This window comes from Chiloscyllium plagiosum, chromosome 23, assembly GCF_004010195.1.
Source record: "Chiloscyllium plagiosum isolate BGI_BamShark_2017 chromosome 23, ASM401019v2, whole genome shotgun sequence".
Lineage (NCBI taxonomy): Eukaryota > Metazoa > Chordata > Chondrichthyes > Orectolobiformes > Hemiscylliidae > Chiloscyllium > Chiloscyllium plagiosum.
The window spans coordinates 27,449,881-27,463,547 of NC_057732.1; the positions used below are offsets into that span (position 1 = coordinate 27,449,881).

At 37.1% G+C, this 13,667-nt stretch overlaps 1 protein-coding gene across 2 annotated transcripts in view; it reads left to right on the forward strand.

Annotated features, from left to right (window-relative positions):
• Positions 1–13,667, forward strand: part of mov10l1 (Mov10 like RISC complex RNA helicase 1) — a 74,219-nt gene that overhangs the window by 42,151 nt on the left and 18,401 nt on the right. The window contains exons 14-20 of one of the 2 annotated variants that reach the window (XM_043713732.1): positions 2,837–2,928; positions 3,092–3,150; positions 7,029–7,150; positions 8,356–8,503; positions 9,907–10,091; positions 10,960–11,106; positions 13,058–13,179. In XM_043713732.1, the coding sequence (XP_043569667.1) occupies positions 2,837–2,928; positions 3,092–3,150; positions 7,029–7,150; positions 8,356–8,503; positions 9,907–10,091; positions 10,960–11,106; positions 13,058–13,179 (875 nt within the window). Of the gene's footprint in view, positions 1–2,836; positions 2,929–3,091; positions 3,151–7,028; positions 7,151–8,355; positions 8,505–9,906; positions 10,092–10,959; positions 11,107–13,057; positions 13,180–13,667 lie in introns of both variants that reach the window. The other variant, XM_043713733.1, reaches the window with a different exon arrangement.

Here is a 13,667-nt window from a genome sequence, read left to right on the forward strand (position 1 = left end):
GAGGAAACCCACACAGACACTGGGAGAATGTGCAAACTCCACACAGCCAGTCACCCGAGACTGGAATTGAACCCAGGTCCCTGGCATTGTGAGGCAGCAGGGTTAACCACTGAGCCACTGTGCCACCTAATATTCAAATATTTGTGTTAATTTAGAAGAAAAATCAGTTGTTACCTCTCAATGTTCACCCTTGCACTAATGGCTGGATCTCTTAAACATTTTGTCCCAGTTGATATTACATTTTCTATTCACACTAAGTTCAGAGAAATGGAGTTCTAACAGGGATCGGCAATGGGCTAACTGAGTGTGTGTGAATTCACTACATCTGTCCTTGTGTTCTTGCTGTGTTCTTATTAATTTTGATAGGATGTTTCCAATGATGTCCACTTGGGGTCAGGAAATAAGCTTCTCTGGCTTAAAGGGGGCATCTCTTAATTAAATGTTAGGGGCAACACCATGGCTCAGTGGTTAGCACTGCTGCCTCACTGAGGGACCGGGGTTTGATTCTAGCCTCGGGCGACTATGTGCACACATTCTCCTCTTATCTGCAAGGGTTTCATCCCTCAGTCCAGAGATGTGCAGGTTAGCTGGATTGGCAACTCTAAGTTGCCCACAGTGTCCAGGGATATGCAGGCTAGGTCGATTAGCCATGAGATATACAGGGTAAGGGTCAAGATGAGAGTGGTGCTGGAAAAGCATAGCAGGTTAGGCAACTTCTGAGGAACAGGAAAATCGATGTTTTGGACAAAATCGATGCTTTTGTCTGAAACATCAATTTTTCCTGCTCTTCGGATGCTGCCTGACCTGCTGTGCTTTTCCAGCATCACTCTCATCCTGACTCTAATCTCCAGAATCTGCAGTGCCCACTTCTGCCTATATACAGGGTATGTGGGTGGGTCTGGTAGGGATGCTTTTGGTAGGGGGGGGGGGGGGGGAAGGTGATATCTGTGTGGGATCCATGGGCCAAATCGACTCCTTTTACACTGGGGATTCTATATAAATGTGAATTATCTCATGGTTACTGTGCTTGCCTTTACAAATTTCTCACCTACTCTCCCTCTGAACCTGCTGACTTGTGCTAAAATGTAGTGTTTTATATTTAACAAATTCTTGGTAAGTAAATATGTTTGTTCAGAGCATTACAATTCCAGAGACAGAAAGAGGCCGTTTAGCGCGTTTGAGCTGTTCTGCCAGATGATGAGATGTTCACTTATCTGTGACGTAACTCCATTATGCTACTGTTGCTCTTCTATCTTATCCCTGATTTTTAAATTTATCATTAGTGTAGAGGTTGCTAGTTAGAAAGAGTTCCAAAGTTCTTTCACCCTTTCTGTGTAGAAATGTTTGCTAATATCAATCTTAAAGGTCTGTCTCTAGTTTTTAGACTCCTCCCTAACCCAAGATTTCTCAACCAGCAGGATACCTCCCATGTATCTAGTCTATATATTCCTCTAATATCTTGAAAAATTTGATCATATCAGTTCTTAATCTTCTAAATTCCAGGGAATACAGCCCTAGTTTGTATAATCTCTCTGTAATTTAACCCTTGGAGTATATCTGTTATTCTGGTTAGTCCATGCTACCCTTGTTAGGATGGTAATTTAAAGTCCTCTACTTTGATGGTCAGACAAAAGGAAAAAAAGCAGTGAAACTTGGAAATGACGAAACTGGTCTGAACTTGTCTTGATTCTTCAATGTGGGACTCTAGCATGGTCCTGTGCTGTAGCTTCCAAGTTTTACTGTTTTATTTTCCTGTAAGCAAGACTTTGTAGAGCTGAAGGGTGACTTCTAATCATCCAGATTTAAGGGCCAACATTCCTTTAGCCTGTTTTTAATTACTTGTTGTCTCCATTCAAAGCATTTTAGTAGATGTATGTAACTGAACCTTCATGTTCTTGTGTACCTCCACTGCTTCTAGCCTTGCCAAATTTATAAAGTCTCCTGTTCTAACAAGTCCAAATTGAATGACCTCTCATTTCTCTCGATTGAAATCCATTGGCCAGTGTTTTGCCCATTCATGCAAATTTACAAGGAGATACTGATGGATTTTATACTGCTTATGATGCTGCATGTTTTTGTGCCATCAATGAATGTAGTTGTGTGACTTTCGAGTCCACTTCTCATGTCTGAAATAAATATGCTGAACAGAAGAGGACCCACTACAGATACATGGTACATCAGTCTTCATATCCAATTGTTCAGATTTCCTCCTTGCTATCACTCTCTCTGTTTCATGCTGATCAGCCAATTTTCCAAGCAGATCACTAATTAGCCTTCAATCTCATAGGCTTCAGCTTTTCATGAACTGTCTCTTCCAAGGAACGTCATCAGATGAATTCTGGAAATCCATAATGATTCCATCTCCGTAACTTTAGTTACCTCTCTTCAATATGGATCACAACTTTAGCCTTTTTTATTTGTTCCTTTAAATAATTTGAATACAATGAAGGGAAACTTAGCAAGCCAAGTTATATTCTTTATAGTTTCCACAAAGTATTCCAATCCTTGCAGTGTCTACTGGGCATCACATATATCACACATCAACCATTAGAGTTAGTGAGTATGGACAAGGCCACAGAAGACAGTTAGGCGGTCAGTGTGGCTTCATACCCTCCTGGGCAATTTCCATCCTCGACCTAGCAGATACACAGAAACTACATTAATGCTGCAGTTGAGGTCCTTTACTTCAGCATGGCTTTGTCAGATCTCTGTGACTCTATAATTTATGTATTCCAAAGCTCTTTGTAATTTTGCCTTTGCTGCTTTGGATATTAAAAAAATGTTAATCTTTCTGTACTTAAAGTAAACACATTTTCCCTCTGATCTCCTGGTGCAGGTGTATGAAGATGAGCTTGTACTGAAGTTTAATTCTTCATTTCAGCAAGCCTATGGAGGGGAGCCTATGGATGTGGAGTTTACATATAACAGGTAAAACTACTAATGCATAGTAGTTGCATCTTGAAAAACCAATTCTGTGGAAAAAGAAACTCACGTTAAAGTAGAAATTGAGGACACAGGAATTCACTTAACAAAATTAGTTGGTACAGCCTATGAATTGATTTATATTGATTTGGAACATTTTATGTTTCAGAACCTCTACTCGGAGATGCCTGTTTGCTGTGGAACAAGCTATTCATCTTGGTGAACAAGGTATTAATAACTTCTAATCCCACTGTTTCTCGAGTGTCAAAGGAGGAATTGTGGGGGGAGTTCTCCTCCAAAATATAGAAGTAACCTTTTTTTGTTTTGTACTTGAAGTTTAAAAGACTGTTAAATATTATAAAATTTCACATAAATTAGCCAAAACTGACATCACACAGCAAGCTAATTTACTCTGTTTTTTTGTTATATTCATTTATGCCTGTATCATAATATTATTAATGATGTTGAGAAAGAAAAGAAGTTATGGCTTCTCAACCATTCACCAGGATTCAGCTTACTGTGAAATTACAGATTATTGTGAAGTTTCTTGGATTCTTTGAGAAGATAACTCATTTCATGTGGGAGGGATGCCTACTATTGGGCAAACTATTTATAAACATATATAATTGGAGTGTGTAACAAAGGCAATACAATAATTGTGGGGACTCCTAAACCTTAGACTGGAGTTAGGCACCTGGAACATGAAGTTGTTGAACCAGTTGGTGATAAAGCTATTTTCTGTTTTTGCAATGGGGCAGAGTTAATTAGTAATCTTGGTTGTAAAAAAAAAGCAGCAGGGGAGAAAGTGATCATATCTTAATTGAATTTCATTTTAACTTTGGAGGCAACATAATGTGGTCACCATCAAAAATCTTAAATTTAAGCAAAGCTAATTACACCGGTATGAATTGAGAATTGACAAAGGTGGATTGGTTAAATAGAATAGAAAGTATGGTGATAAATATGAAAATGTTTGAAGAAATGACTCAAAGTATTCAACAAGATAAATTTCATTGGAAAAACAAACACTTAGCAGGAAAGGTCCATCCGTGGTCCAACTCTGGAAAATAAAGTCTTTTTATTGGATTAAAAGAAGAAGCATCACAGGTGACAACGAATAACTAAGCTGGAGACTAGCGAAGAGCCACCAAAACGTTGTTAAAAGGGATAAAATTAGAATATGAAGTATTCTAAAAGTAGAGGTGGAAGCTGTAGCCAGACATTGGCGCCTTGGAGGCAGAGATAAGAGCGATTATCATGGGGAATGAGGAAATGGCAAAGATATTGAACAAATATTTTGTGTTTGCCTTCACACTAGAAAACACAAATTACATACCAGAAATAGAAATTAACCATGGGGCTAAAATAAGTGAGAAATTTGAAATAATTAATGTTAGCAGAGAAGTGTTGCAGAAACTTAGTGTTGCAGAAATATCTGACAAATTTCCAAGACCCAGGATTCCAAAACAGCTGCAGAGGTTGCAGATGAGCTGATTATAGCTTTTCAAAAGTTTCTAAATTCGTGGACTGCTAACGTAAATTGGAAGTTAGTAAATATAACTGCTTTACAAAAAAAGTGAGTAGAGAAAACCACAGACAGGTTAGTCTGACATCCGTCATTAGGAACATTCTGGAAGCTCTTTTGAAAGTTTTGCTAGTACACTTAAAACATTATAGAATGACCAAGTCAACACAGATTTATGAAAGAAAAATCTTTCTGACAAATGAATCTTTTGAGGAGAGCTGGTAAGGAGAATTGCTTTCACCTAGAGACGGGCACATGAGATCAGAGGTAATATATTAATATTCATAAAGAATTGGTTATTGGATGTGAAGCAGGAAGGATAAATGGGACATTTTAAACTTGTCAGACTGTAACTAGAATACAGCATGGTGTCAATCAATGTAAATGACTTAAATGACAAGACTGAAAATATCTAATTTTGATATAAAGCTAAGTGATAATGATAACTATGAGAAGGACAGAGGTTTCTAGAGTTGTAGACAGGTTAAGTGAGTGTGCAACAAGATTGTGAGTGGATATAATGTGAGGAAGTGAAGAGTTTGTCACTTTGTTAGTGAGAGTAGAAAAGCAGAATACTTTTTTAAAGAGGGGTGCAAGTTTGTAAATGTTGATGTTCAGATGGACTCAGGTACACTTCTACAAGCATTATATTTAGAATATAAACATGATTAGAAATTAGGAAAACAAATGGCATATTGGTCTCAATTGCAAGGGGATTGAAGTACATAGTGTGTAATAAGGAAATGTTGTTATGGTTATATCAGGTTTCACTGAGGCAAGACCTGGAGTACCATGTATAGTTTTAATCTCCCTATTTCAAAAAGGATATCCTTACATTGGAGGTGGTCAGTTAACAGTTCATGAGGATGAATGAATTAGACCCATTCTCACTCTGTAAATTAGAATGAGAGATGATCTCATTGAAATATGCACGATTCTGAAGGAGCTTGACAAGGTAGTCTCCGATCCTCTGAAATCCCCTGGCTGGGAATCTAGAAAAAGTGGGAGGGGAGATTCTTGGGATAAGGATTAGAGTTAGGACTCATCTCCTTAGGACTGAGATGAAGAGCATTGATTTCATTTAAATAGTTATGAATCTATGGAATACTGTACTCCAAAGAGTTGTTGATGCTCCATTGTTGAATATATGTATGGCTGAGTAGACAAATGTTTTGGTCTATGGAAATTGGAGGTTATGGAAGTGGAGACTGATGATCATCAATGAATGTATTAAATGGTAGAGCAGACTGAACTCTGTGTGGTCTACCCCTGCTCCTATTTCTTATGTTGTTTTTCATGGAAATAAATCTATTTCTAAGCAAGCATTGAATGAATTCTTTGTTTAGTGTTATAAAAATGATCTGCATTTTCATTCAATGCAATAAAATAAAACTACAAGGAAAATGCTGAGAGGTTAACTTTAACAGTTCTATAGCAGCACAAGTTTGAGAAACTAAACCAATCAGCATTCTTCAAGCCCACGCCACATATGGAAGCGTTAACTTGTTTATATTAGGCACATACAGTTTAAACAACAAGGCAGTATAAGGAAGCAAAGTTTTACTGTTCATGATGGCTGGCAAATTCAGGCAGCTCAATTCATATTTTAACAGGATAGATACTAAAGGAAAATCAGTCACCTTGAAATAATCATAGCAATAGAATTTAGAAATAGAAATGCTAAGCATAATAGACTCAATTTTGATCCTTTGGGTGAAGGAAGGAAACAATGAATGCAAGTTAGAATTTTGCTGGAGAATGATTTGTAATCTGAAGATATTCATAGGGAAGAATTAAGGAATAGGGTTTTTAATATGGGTAACTTGGCAATATATCTTTGTTTCAGGAAATGTGAAATCAATGGGTGTCTAAAAGATTGAGAAAGTAAATATTGACTCCGTTGCTAATAGCTTCAATTAGATTCTGACATTATCAAGTGTGTTTAATTAGAACTTGAAACGAGTTTTTTGTTTAAAAGACATTGTAGATTGTTGGTGAGGTTGCAAATTGTCAGCGTTTTATACACTCTACATTCAAATATTTTAAACTTGGTTTAGAATCTATGAATCATAATGTGAGGTCAGTCTCTTGAGTTATGGGAGATTGTCAAAGCTGAATTTGCATTTAGAGAAAATATCCAGAGTTTTAAATGAGAAATATACATAGCATGTGAATTGTGTCATGTAGGATAAGTATCTGATGAACAAATCGCATTGCTGGAAATGGTTCTATATTTTTCTCCAACTAGATAATAGGCATGTGTAATTGATTTTGGAAAGTGCTGTATTTTATGGAAAATGAGGTTGACCAGTTTTTCAAAAGAACGATGTTTAAGAATGTTATACGTAGTTGAGTGAAATTTCATTGCATACAATAGTTCTTGTGTCAGGACTTTGGAGAATATGTTGAATGAAGGAAGGCATAGGGTTGAGTTGATACCATGGTGTTTCACTTGAGCACCTTGTGAGGTTGGGGGAGTAACTGTAATCCTTGGAAAGTTGGATAAATCTGTCCCACTGTAAAACAATAATAAAATTTTTAATTATTAGTTCAATCAGTAATATCCCTTTTATTCATCCAGTTTTGTTTCCAGAGAATGTTGCAGTAAAACCTCCACAGACAATTACTACATGGGATGATATTTACACAGTTGTGACAAATGAAAAAAACAATTGCTGCAGATTGCAAGGCCAGACTAACAAAGTAAGAATGCTTTCAGGATTTTAAAAATGTTTAAAGATTTTCTTAAGAAGTTAAAAACTGTTTTACATTAGTGTGTGTTAAAGATTTCTTGAATTATACCATAAGTACTTTGTCAACTGTACTTGCACGTTGGTCTGGTCTCACCTAAGTGTACAAACTGAGCTTTTTCTCTTTCGTGTAAAGGTTGTATTAAGCCAGACATAAGAAAGCAGTGAATTCAGTATTTTTGATTTCTGTCACTAAAATAAAATTTACCCCTCAGATATTTTTAGTAAAGAGCCCTGTTTCAAATGAGCCTTGGGAGCTGATGGTGTAAATAATGATCTCCCTGACTCTGTCAGCACTCCTCATTGTACCTTCATTTTCCCTCTGACTGAGAGACCTGGCCCACTCTGCATGTATGCAGCCGCACTCCACTTGCACCCCTTAGCAGCATCAAGGCCTCCTCTGGTGATCACTTTTTCACAATTTTGCAGACTCTCGTTTGAAAAGCACCGATTTGGAGCAATACCTGTGTGATCGCTGGCAATGTAGAAAAGGCAGTCAAAATCCTTCAGATTGTGAATTTTGAGTCTTGGCTTGAGCTGAATTCATTTTTCGTCTTAATTCATTAATTCATCCTGACTTGAACAAAAATGTTTTTATGAGCATTTTCCATTTCCGATTTTAATTGCTGCAAGGGGAGAGATATTTCATTTTCTTTCCTTTATCACGTTGAGAACTTACTCTGGAATTTTTTTTGTATGTAATAGGTAATGATGGCCTCAGCAGGTAAAATTTGCTTGGAGAGTTAGTAATGGAATGAAACCAATGCTTAATATGCAGGAGGTCCACCTAGTCATTTATCCATAATTTTTGCTAATATTATCCAATTAAACAACATGTTAAGGAAGAAACATGGAGGTCAATTTTTTTTTAATTAAAACAAAGTGGAGCAATTCTGGCTTTAGTGTGAAGTATTAAATATTATTGTTTAAACATTATTCACAGTTTACTACACACATGCTCAAAATAGCATTGCAGTAAATGGAAAATGCATTATTTCGGGCTCCGCTATACTTTTTTAAACTAGGTTTAACATTAGATATTTTTGAGGCTTCAGGTATTTTCTATTGAATGGTCAGTTGAGAAGTGTAGTATGTAAATCTGTTTCTAATATATCTTTTATTCACTCGCTGTGACATTGTATTCCTGTACTGTTTTAGGAAAAGGATGTGTCTACGAAATTAAATAGTTCCTGTACAGGTAAGAAGAGCTGTTGCCAAGATGGTGAAAACAAAGTTATGAAGGGAAGGACAACTGAAATGATGTGTACATCTGAAGGATTGTCAGTTGCTGCACACAATGGTGATGGTGAGTGCAAATCACAGTCTTGGATGTGACAGACCAGTAATTATGAAATTCATTTGTGTTGAATACAGAGGTAAAACATTTACAGTTTGATTTGTAATCCAAAGTTACTGTGTTTCTGACTAGGATATTATTACTGTTATTATCTCATTATTACACTTGCTGCAACATAGACAGTATCCAGTCCAGATAGGAAATTGGAAAGCTGGCTGATCTATCTTTGAGATTTTCTTTTAAAATGTAGGCCATATGATTCTACACAGGAGGTCAACATTCAATTTTGCAGCTGATTTTGGAAAATCATACTGCAATTAGAATCCCTCAGTGTTTAAACGGGCCCTTCAGCCCAACAAGTCCACACCGACTCTCCGAAGAGTAACCCATCTGGACCCATTCCCCTACCCTATATTTACCTCTGACTAATGCACCTGGCCTACGCACCCCTGAACACTATGGACAACTTACCATGGCCAATTCACCTAATCTGCACATCTTTGGATTGTAGGAGGCAACTGGAGCACCAGGTGGAATCCCACGCAGACATGGGGAATCGAACCTGGGTTGCTGGTGCTATGAGGCAGCAGTGCTAACCACTGAGTCACTGTGCCGCCCTATTAGCTCAGTGTTTTAAGGACTGTGTTTTGGCTGTTTTCAGCACCTTCCCCCTGGCCCCAGCATTGTAATGTATTACATTTCCAAACAAGAGAAAGGAATCCGAGCAGCTTTCTTCATCTTCTGCACATACCTGTCCCAATTTAAGTTTAAAGAAACTTGAAAGGGTTCAGAAAAGAATTACAAGGATGTTCCCAGGGTTGGAGGATTTGAGCTATAGGGAGAGGTTGAATAGGCTAGGGCTGTTTTCCCTGGAGTGTCGGAGCCTGAGGGGAGATCTTTTAGAGGTTTATAAAATCATGAGGGGCATGGATAGGATAAATAGACAAAGTCTTTTACCTGGGGTGGGGGAGTACAGAACTAGAGGTTTAGGGTGAGAGGGGAAAGATTAAAAAAGAGACATAAGGGGCAATGTTTTTCAGTCAGAGGGTGGTATGTATACGGAGGAAGTGGCAGAGGCTAGTACAATTGCAACATTTAAAAGGCACCTGGATGGGTATATGAATAGGAAGGGTTTAGAGGGAAATTGGCCAGGTGCTGGCAGGTGGGGCTAGATTGGGTTGGGATATCTGGTCGGCATGGATGAGTTGGACTGAGGCGTCTGTTTCCCTGCTGTACATCTCTATGACTCTGTGAACTTCATAAAAAACGGTTAATTCAGTCGACGCTAGGCATTACGATTTTAATGCCACCTGCATTTAATTTTCTTGTGAGTTATGCTAACCCATTTTAACACTTTCTAGTCAGACATTTAAACTGTAACACTACCTCCAATTTCATCCATCATAATATAGGAGGAAATTATACAGGAAAACAATCCAATGGGCAAGAACGTACTTTCTTTAACTCACTTCTGAATGACTATCAAAAGTCTGCAGTCAAGAGGATACTTCGTGGTGAATGCAGACCAATACCATATATTGTATTTGGACCTCCTGGCACTGGAAAAACAGTCACTATCCTCGAAGCAATCTTGCAGGTATTTCATTTTTGGTATTTATAGGAATTAGCATAATTTACAATTGCACTGGCTGGCTGGTGGCAGAGGAAGTGGTGGAGGCTAGTACAATTGCAACATTTAAAAGGCACCTGGATGGGTATATGAATAGGAAGGGTTTGGAGGGAAATTGGCCAGGTGCTGGCAGGTGGGGCTAGATTGGGTTGGGATATCTGGTCGGCATGGATGAGTTGGACTGAGGAGTCTGTTTCCCTGCTGTACATCTCTATGACTCTATGAACTTCATAAAAAACGGTTCTGGTGATTCACATAGTGTGAATGGATTTGCCCTGTAGTTAAAACAAGTTAATGATCTGTTTTAACAAGGGCACCAGCACAGTTGTATATTTTCTGATTTCATTTTCTTGAATTGGCCTACTATGTCCTACTCTGCCTCCACTAAGATCAGCATTTTCTGTGGAGAAGTGTCTGAGTTTAGTTGCTCTTCTTCATCCCTCACTCCACAGCTAATATTGACAAGTCACTTCCTGAGGAACCATGAGTACCCATGTGCTGCCACAATATGAAAGGTCAACACATTCACTCTGTCAGGCCGGCCAAATTTAATAGTATTATTAAACTCAGGATTGTCAAGGAATGATACCATTTTAAGAAGTCCTTGTTAAGTCAGATTTACTTTATGACGTAAGCAAATTATCAATATATTTTAGAACTTAGTTCACTTAGCCAATTGTCATAACATTGATAAACAAATGTGATAAGGGCTGTGCATGAAGCTTTAGAATAGCAAATTGCTGTTTCAGCAGAAGATTAATTTTAGTTTATTTTATTGCCCAATGTGGAGCAAACTCGGTCTTCATACTGTAAAAGGTCTTTTGTTTCTGTTTAGATCCACTTTACTTTACCAGACAGTCGGATTTTGGCTTGCGCTCCATCCAACAGTGCTGCTGACCTACTGTGTTTACGTTTACATGAAAGCAATTTGTTGAAACAAGGAGACATGGTGCGAGTTAATGCCACTTGCAGACCTGCAGAGGTATGATATTTCGGTTTGGATAAAATCTTTAGGAAATAGCTAAATTTGCAGATTTGTACATATAACACAGAAAGGTAGAAAAATAAAAAATAAAAGGACATAAGGAGGCTGCAAGAGAGTATAGATAGATTAAGTGACTGAACAAAAATCTGGGAAAATATTTAATTGCCATTTTGGTAGGCAGAATGAAAAAGAAGCATTTTATCTAAATAGTGAGAGATTCAAGCTCTAGATGCAGAAGGTTCTGCGTGTTCTACTGTGTGAATTGCAAAGGGTTATTACCCAAGTATGGTAAGTAATTGGAATGCTAACAGAATGTTATAATTTATTGTGATGAGAATTGAACACCAAAGTAGGGGTTATGTTTCAGTTATGTAGGGTATTGGTGAATTCACTTATGTGTACAGTGTTGTTTTCCTTGTTTAAGAAAAGCTATAAATCCAAGATTTATTAGACTAATACCTAGAATGGATGGGTTAACTTGTGAAAAAATGTTGGACAGGCTATGCTTATGTCCACTGTAGCTTAGAATAGAAAGAGCAACTTAACTCATGATCTTGTATGTTTAGTGACTGAATGACTATGGAAAGGATGTTTACTGTTGTAGGAGAATCTAGAGCTATGGGTCCCAGTTTTAAAAAGATATGGGTTTATTTGTTTAAGACAGCTGAACAAACATTCAGAAGATTTTGGAACTCTTCAAAAGATTGTGCAAAGAATCTTTGAGTGTTTTTAAGATGGAGATAGAAAGTTCTTGATAAGCAAGGGGGTGAATGGATAATGAGGGTAGTAGGATTGGAGAGTAATCAGATCAGCCATGATCATATTGAATGGCAGAGCAGGCTTGAACAGCTGAAGTGTCGACTTTTGCTCCTAATTCATTTCTCGTGTGTAGGATCTTTTGTTATGGATGTATGTATATTTTTATTTCGAATTCCATCAAATTATTGACTTTAAAACTAACAAAATGAGGACAAGTATTCCATTGAGCCCATCAGTTAAAACCTTGGGCCATGTTTATGGCACAAATATTCTGATATATGGAATGATACTCTTTCAGGAAGGCCATCATAGTTTGTAAAATGTTTTAATTATACTTACTTTGTTTGTTTTCTTTTACAAAGATAAACTTGTGAATAAGACGAGGCTTTATTGATTCCATTTCCTATAATGCAGCAGGTAAACATTGTACGTCCAGTGGTACTGAGAGTTTACCATCAGGAAAGTTCCAGAATTCATCCCAAATTTGTAGCAAGTTCAGTAGTTTGTTAGCATCACTTGCTGACAGCACTTTATTGTAGATCAATGGTGACATTAAAATTGAATGTCCAGAACTAATTTCATACATGAAGAATGCCACATACATCCTTTGGATAGAGAGAGAATTCAAGAAGAGAAATTGCCATTTCAAAAGCCTGGTATTATTGGTACAAAATATACCTGGATTTATTAAGTAAATAAATTGCATATTTGATAATTAATGTCTAAATAATTGAGCTTGTGAATTTTTGGACAATATAGATTTGAACTTTTTAAGGTATTTATATTGACATTATTTTCCTTTATTTCATTTCGCAATTATGTTATATACTGGAATATTTGCTGTTTTTCCTTAAACTACATTCTGATTATTGATTCTACTGCTGATTATTTTATCAATATCCATGCTTTTAACAAAAAAAAAGTAGGAATAGAGATTCACAGCCCTCACCCCAACCTTTTTCAAAATAGCCAACACACAAAATTCTGTCCCTACAGTAAATAGCATTGCCTTATGGAAATGATGACCCATTTAGAGGATATAGAACATTGTAATATTTCCAATGCTTAAAAGTACATAAATAGAAATGAATCAGATAAATCTTGTAGAACCATGTTTTGCATTAATTAATACCACAAAAGGGATGTAAGGAACTTTCTGATTCTGCCTCTGTTTTTATTTTCCTGCCAGTACATCCCTGAAATTATACAATTGTACAGTAAAGATGGTGAAGATCTTTGGGATGCAGCACGCTGCAGAATAATAATAAGCACATGTAGTACAGCTGGATTATTTTACCAGATTGGATTAAGGTATACAGAAACATTAAGCCATCTGCTTTAGATTTCTATTTGTATTGTATTTGCATGAATTTATTCTACATGATACATTTTCCGTGCAGTGTTTATAAATCATTGTACGAATAAATGCAATCTGTTCCAGTTGAGGTGTTGCATTTTTGAAAATGCGTGCAGAGGGTGTACTGTAAAACTCATGTTTTACAGTATTGAATAGACTGGAGACTGAATCTTAGTTTATTTGGCTAAGTCCAAGCTCGGAGGTCTAATGATTCTCTCATTGTATTTCACCAAACTTGCTGTAGTAATTGTCTTCCTGGTCCCTATGGCATATCCTGTGTCCAATTTCCACTCCATCTTTCTACACACCCTTCCCAGAACAATGGTCCTGGAATAAAGTCCTATACTCAATATGCTCAGTTTGAAACTATTCAGTGGTCAGTACGGGACAGGCTATACATAAAGCGGATTTTAAATTGCTTATAAATAATCTTAAGAGCATT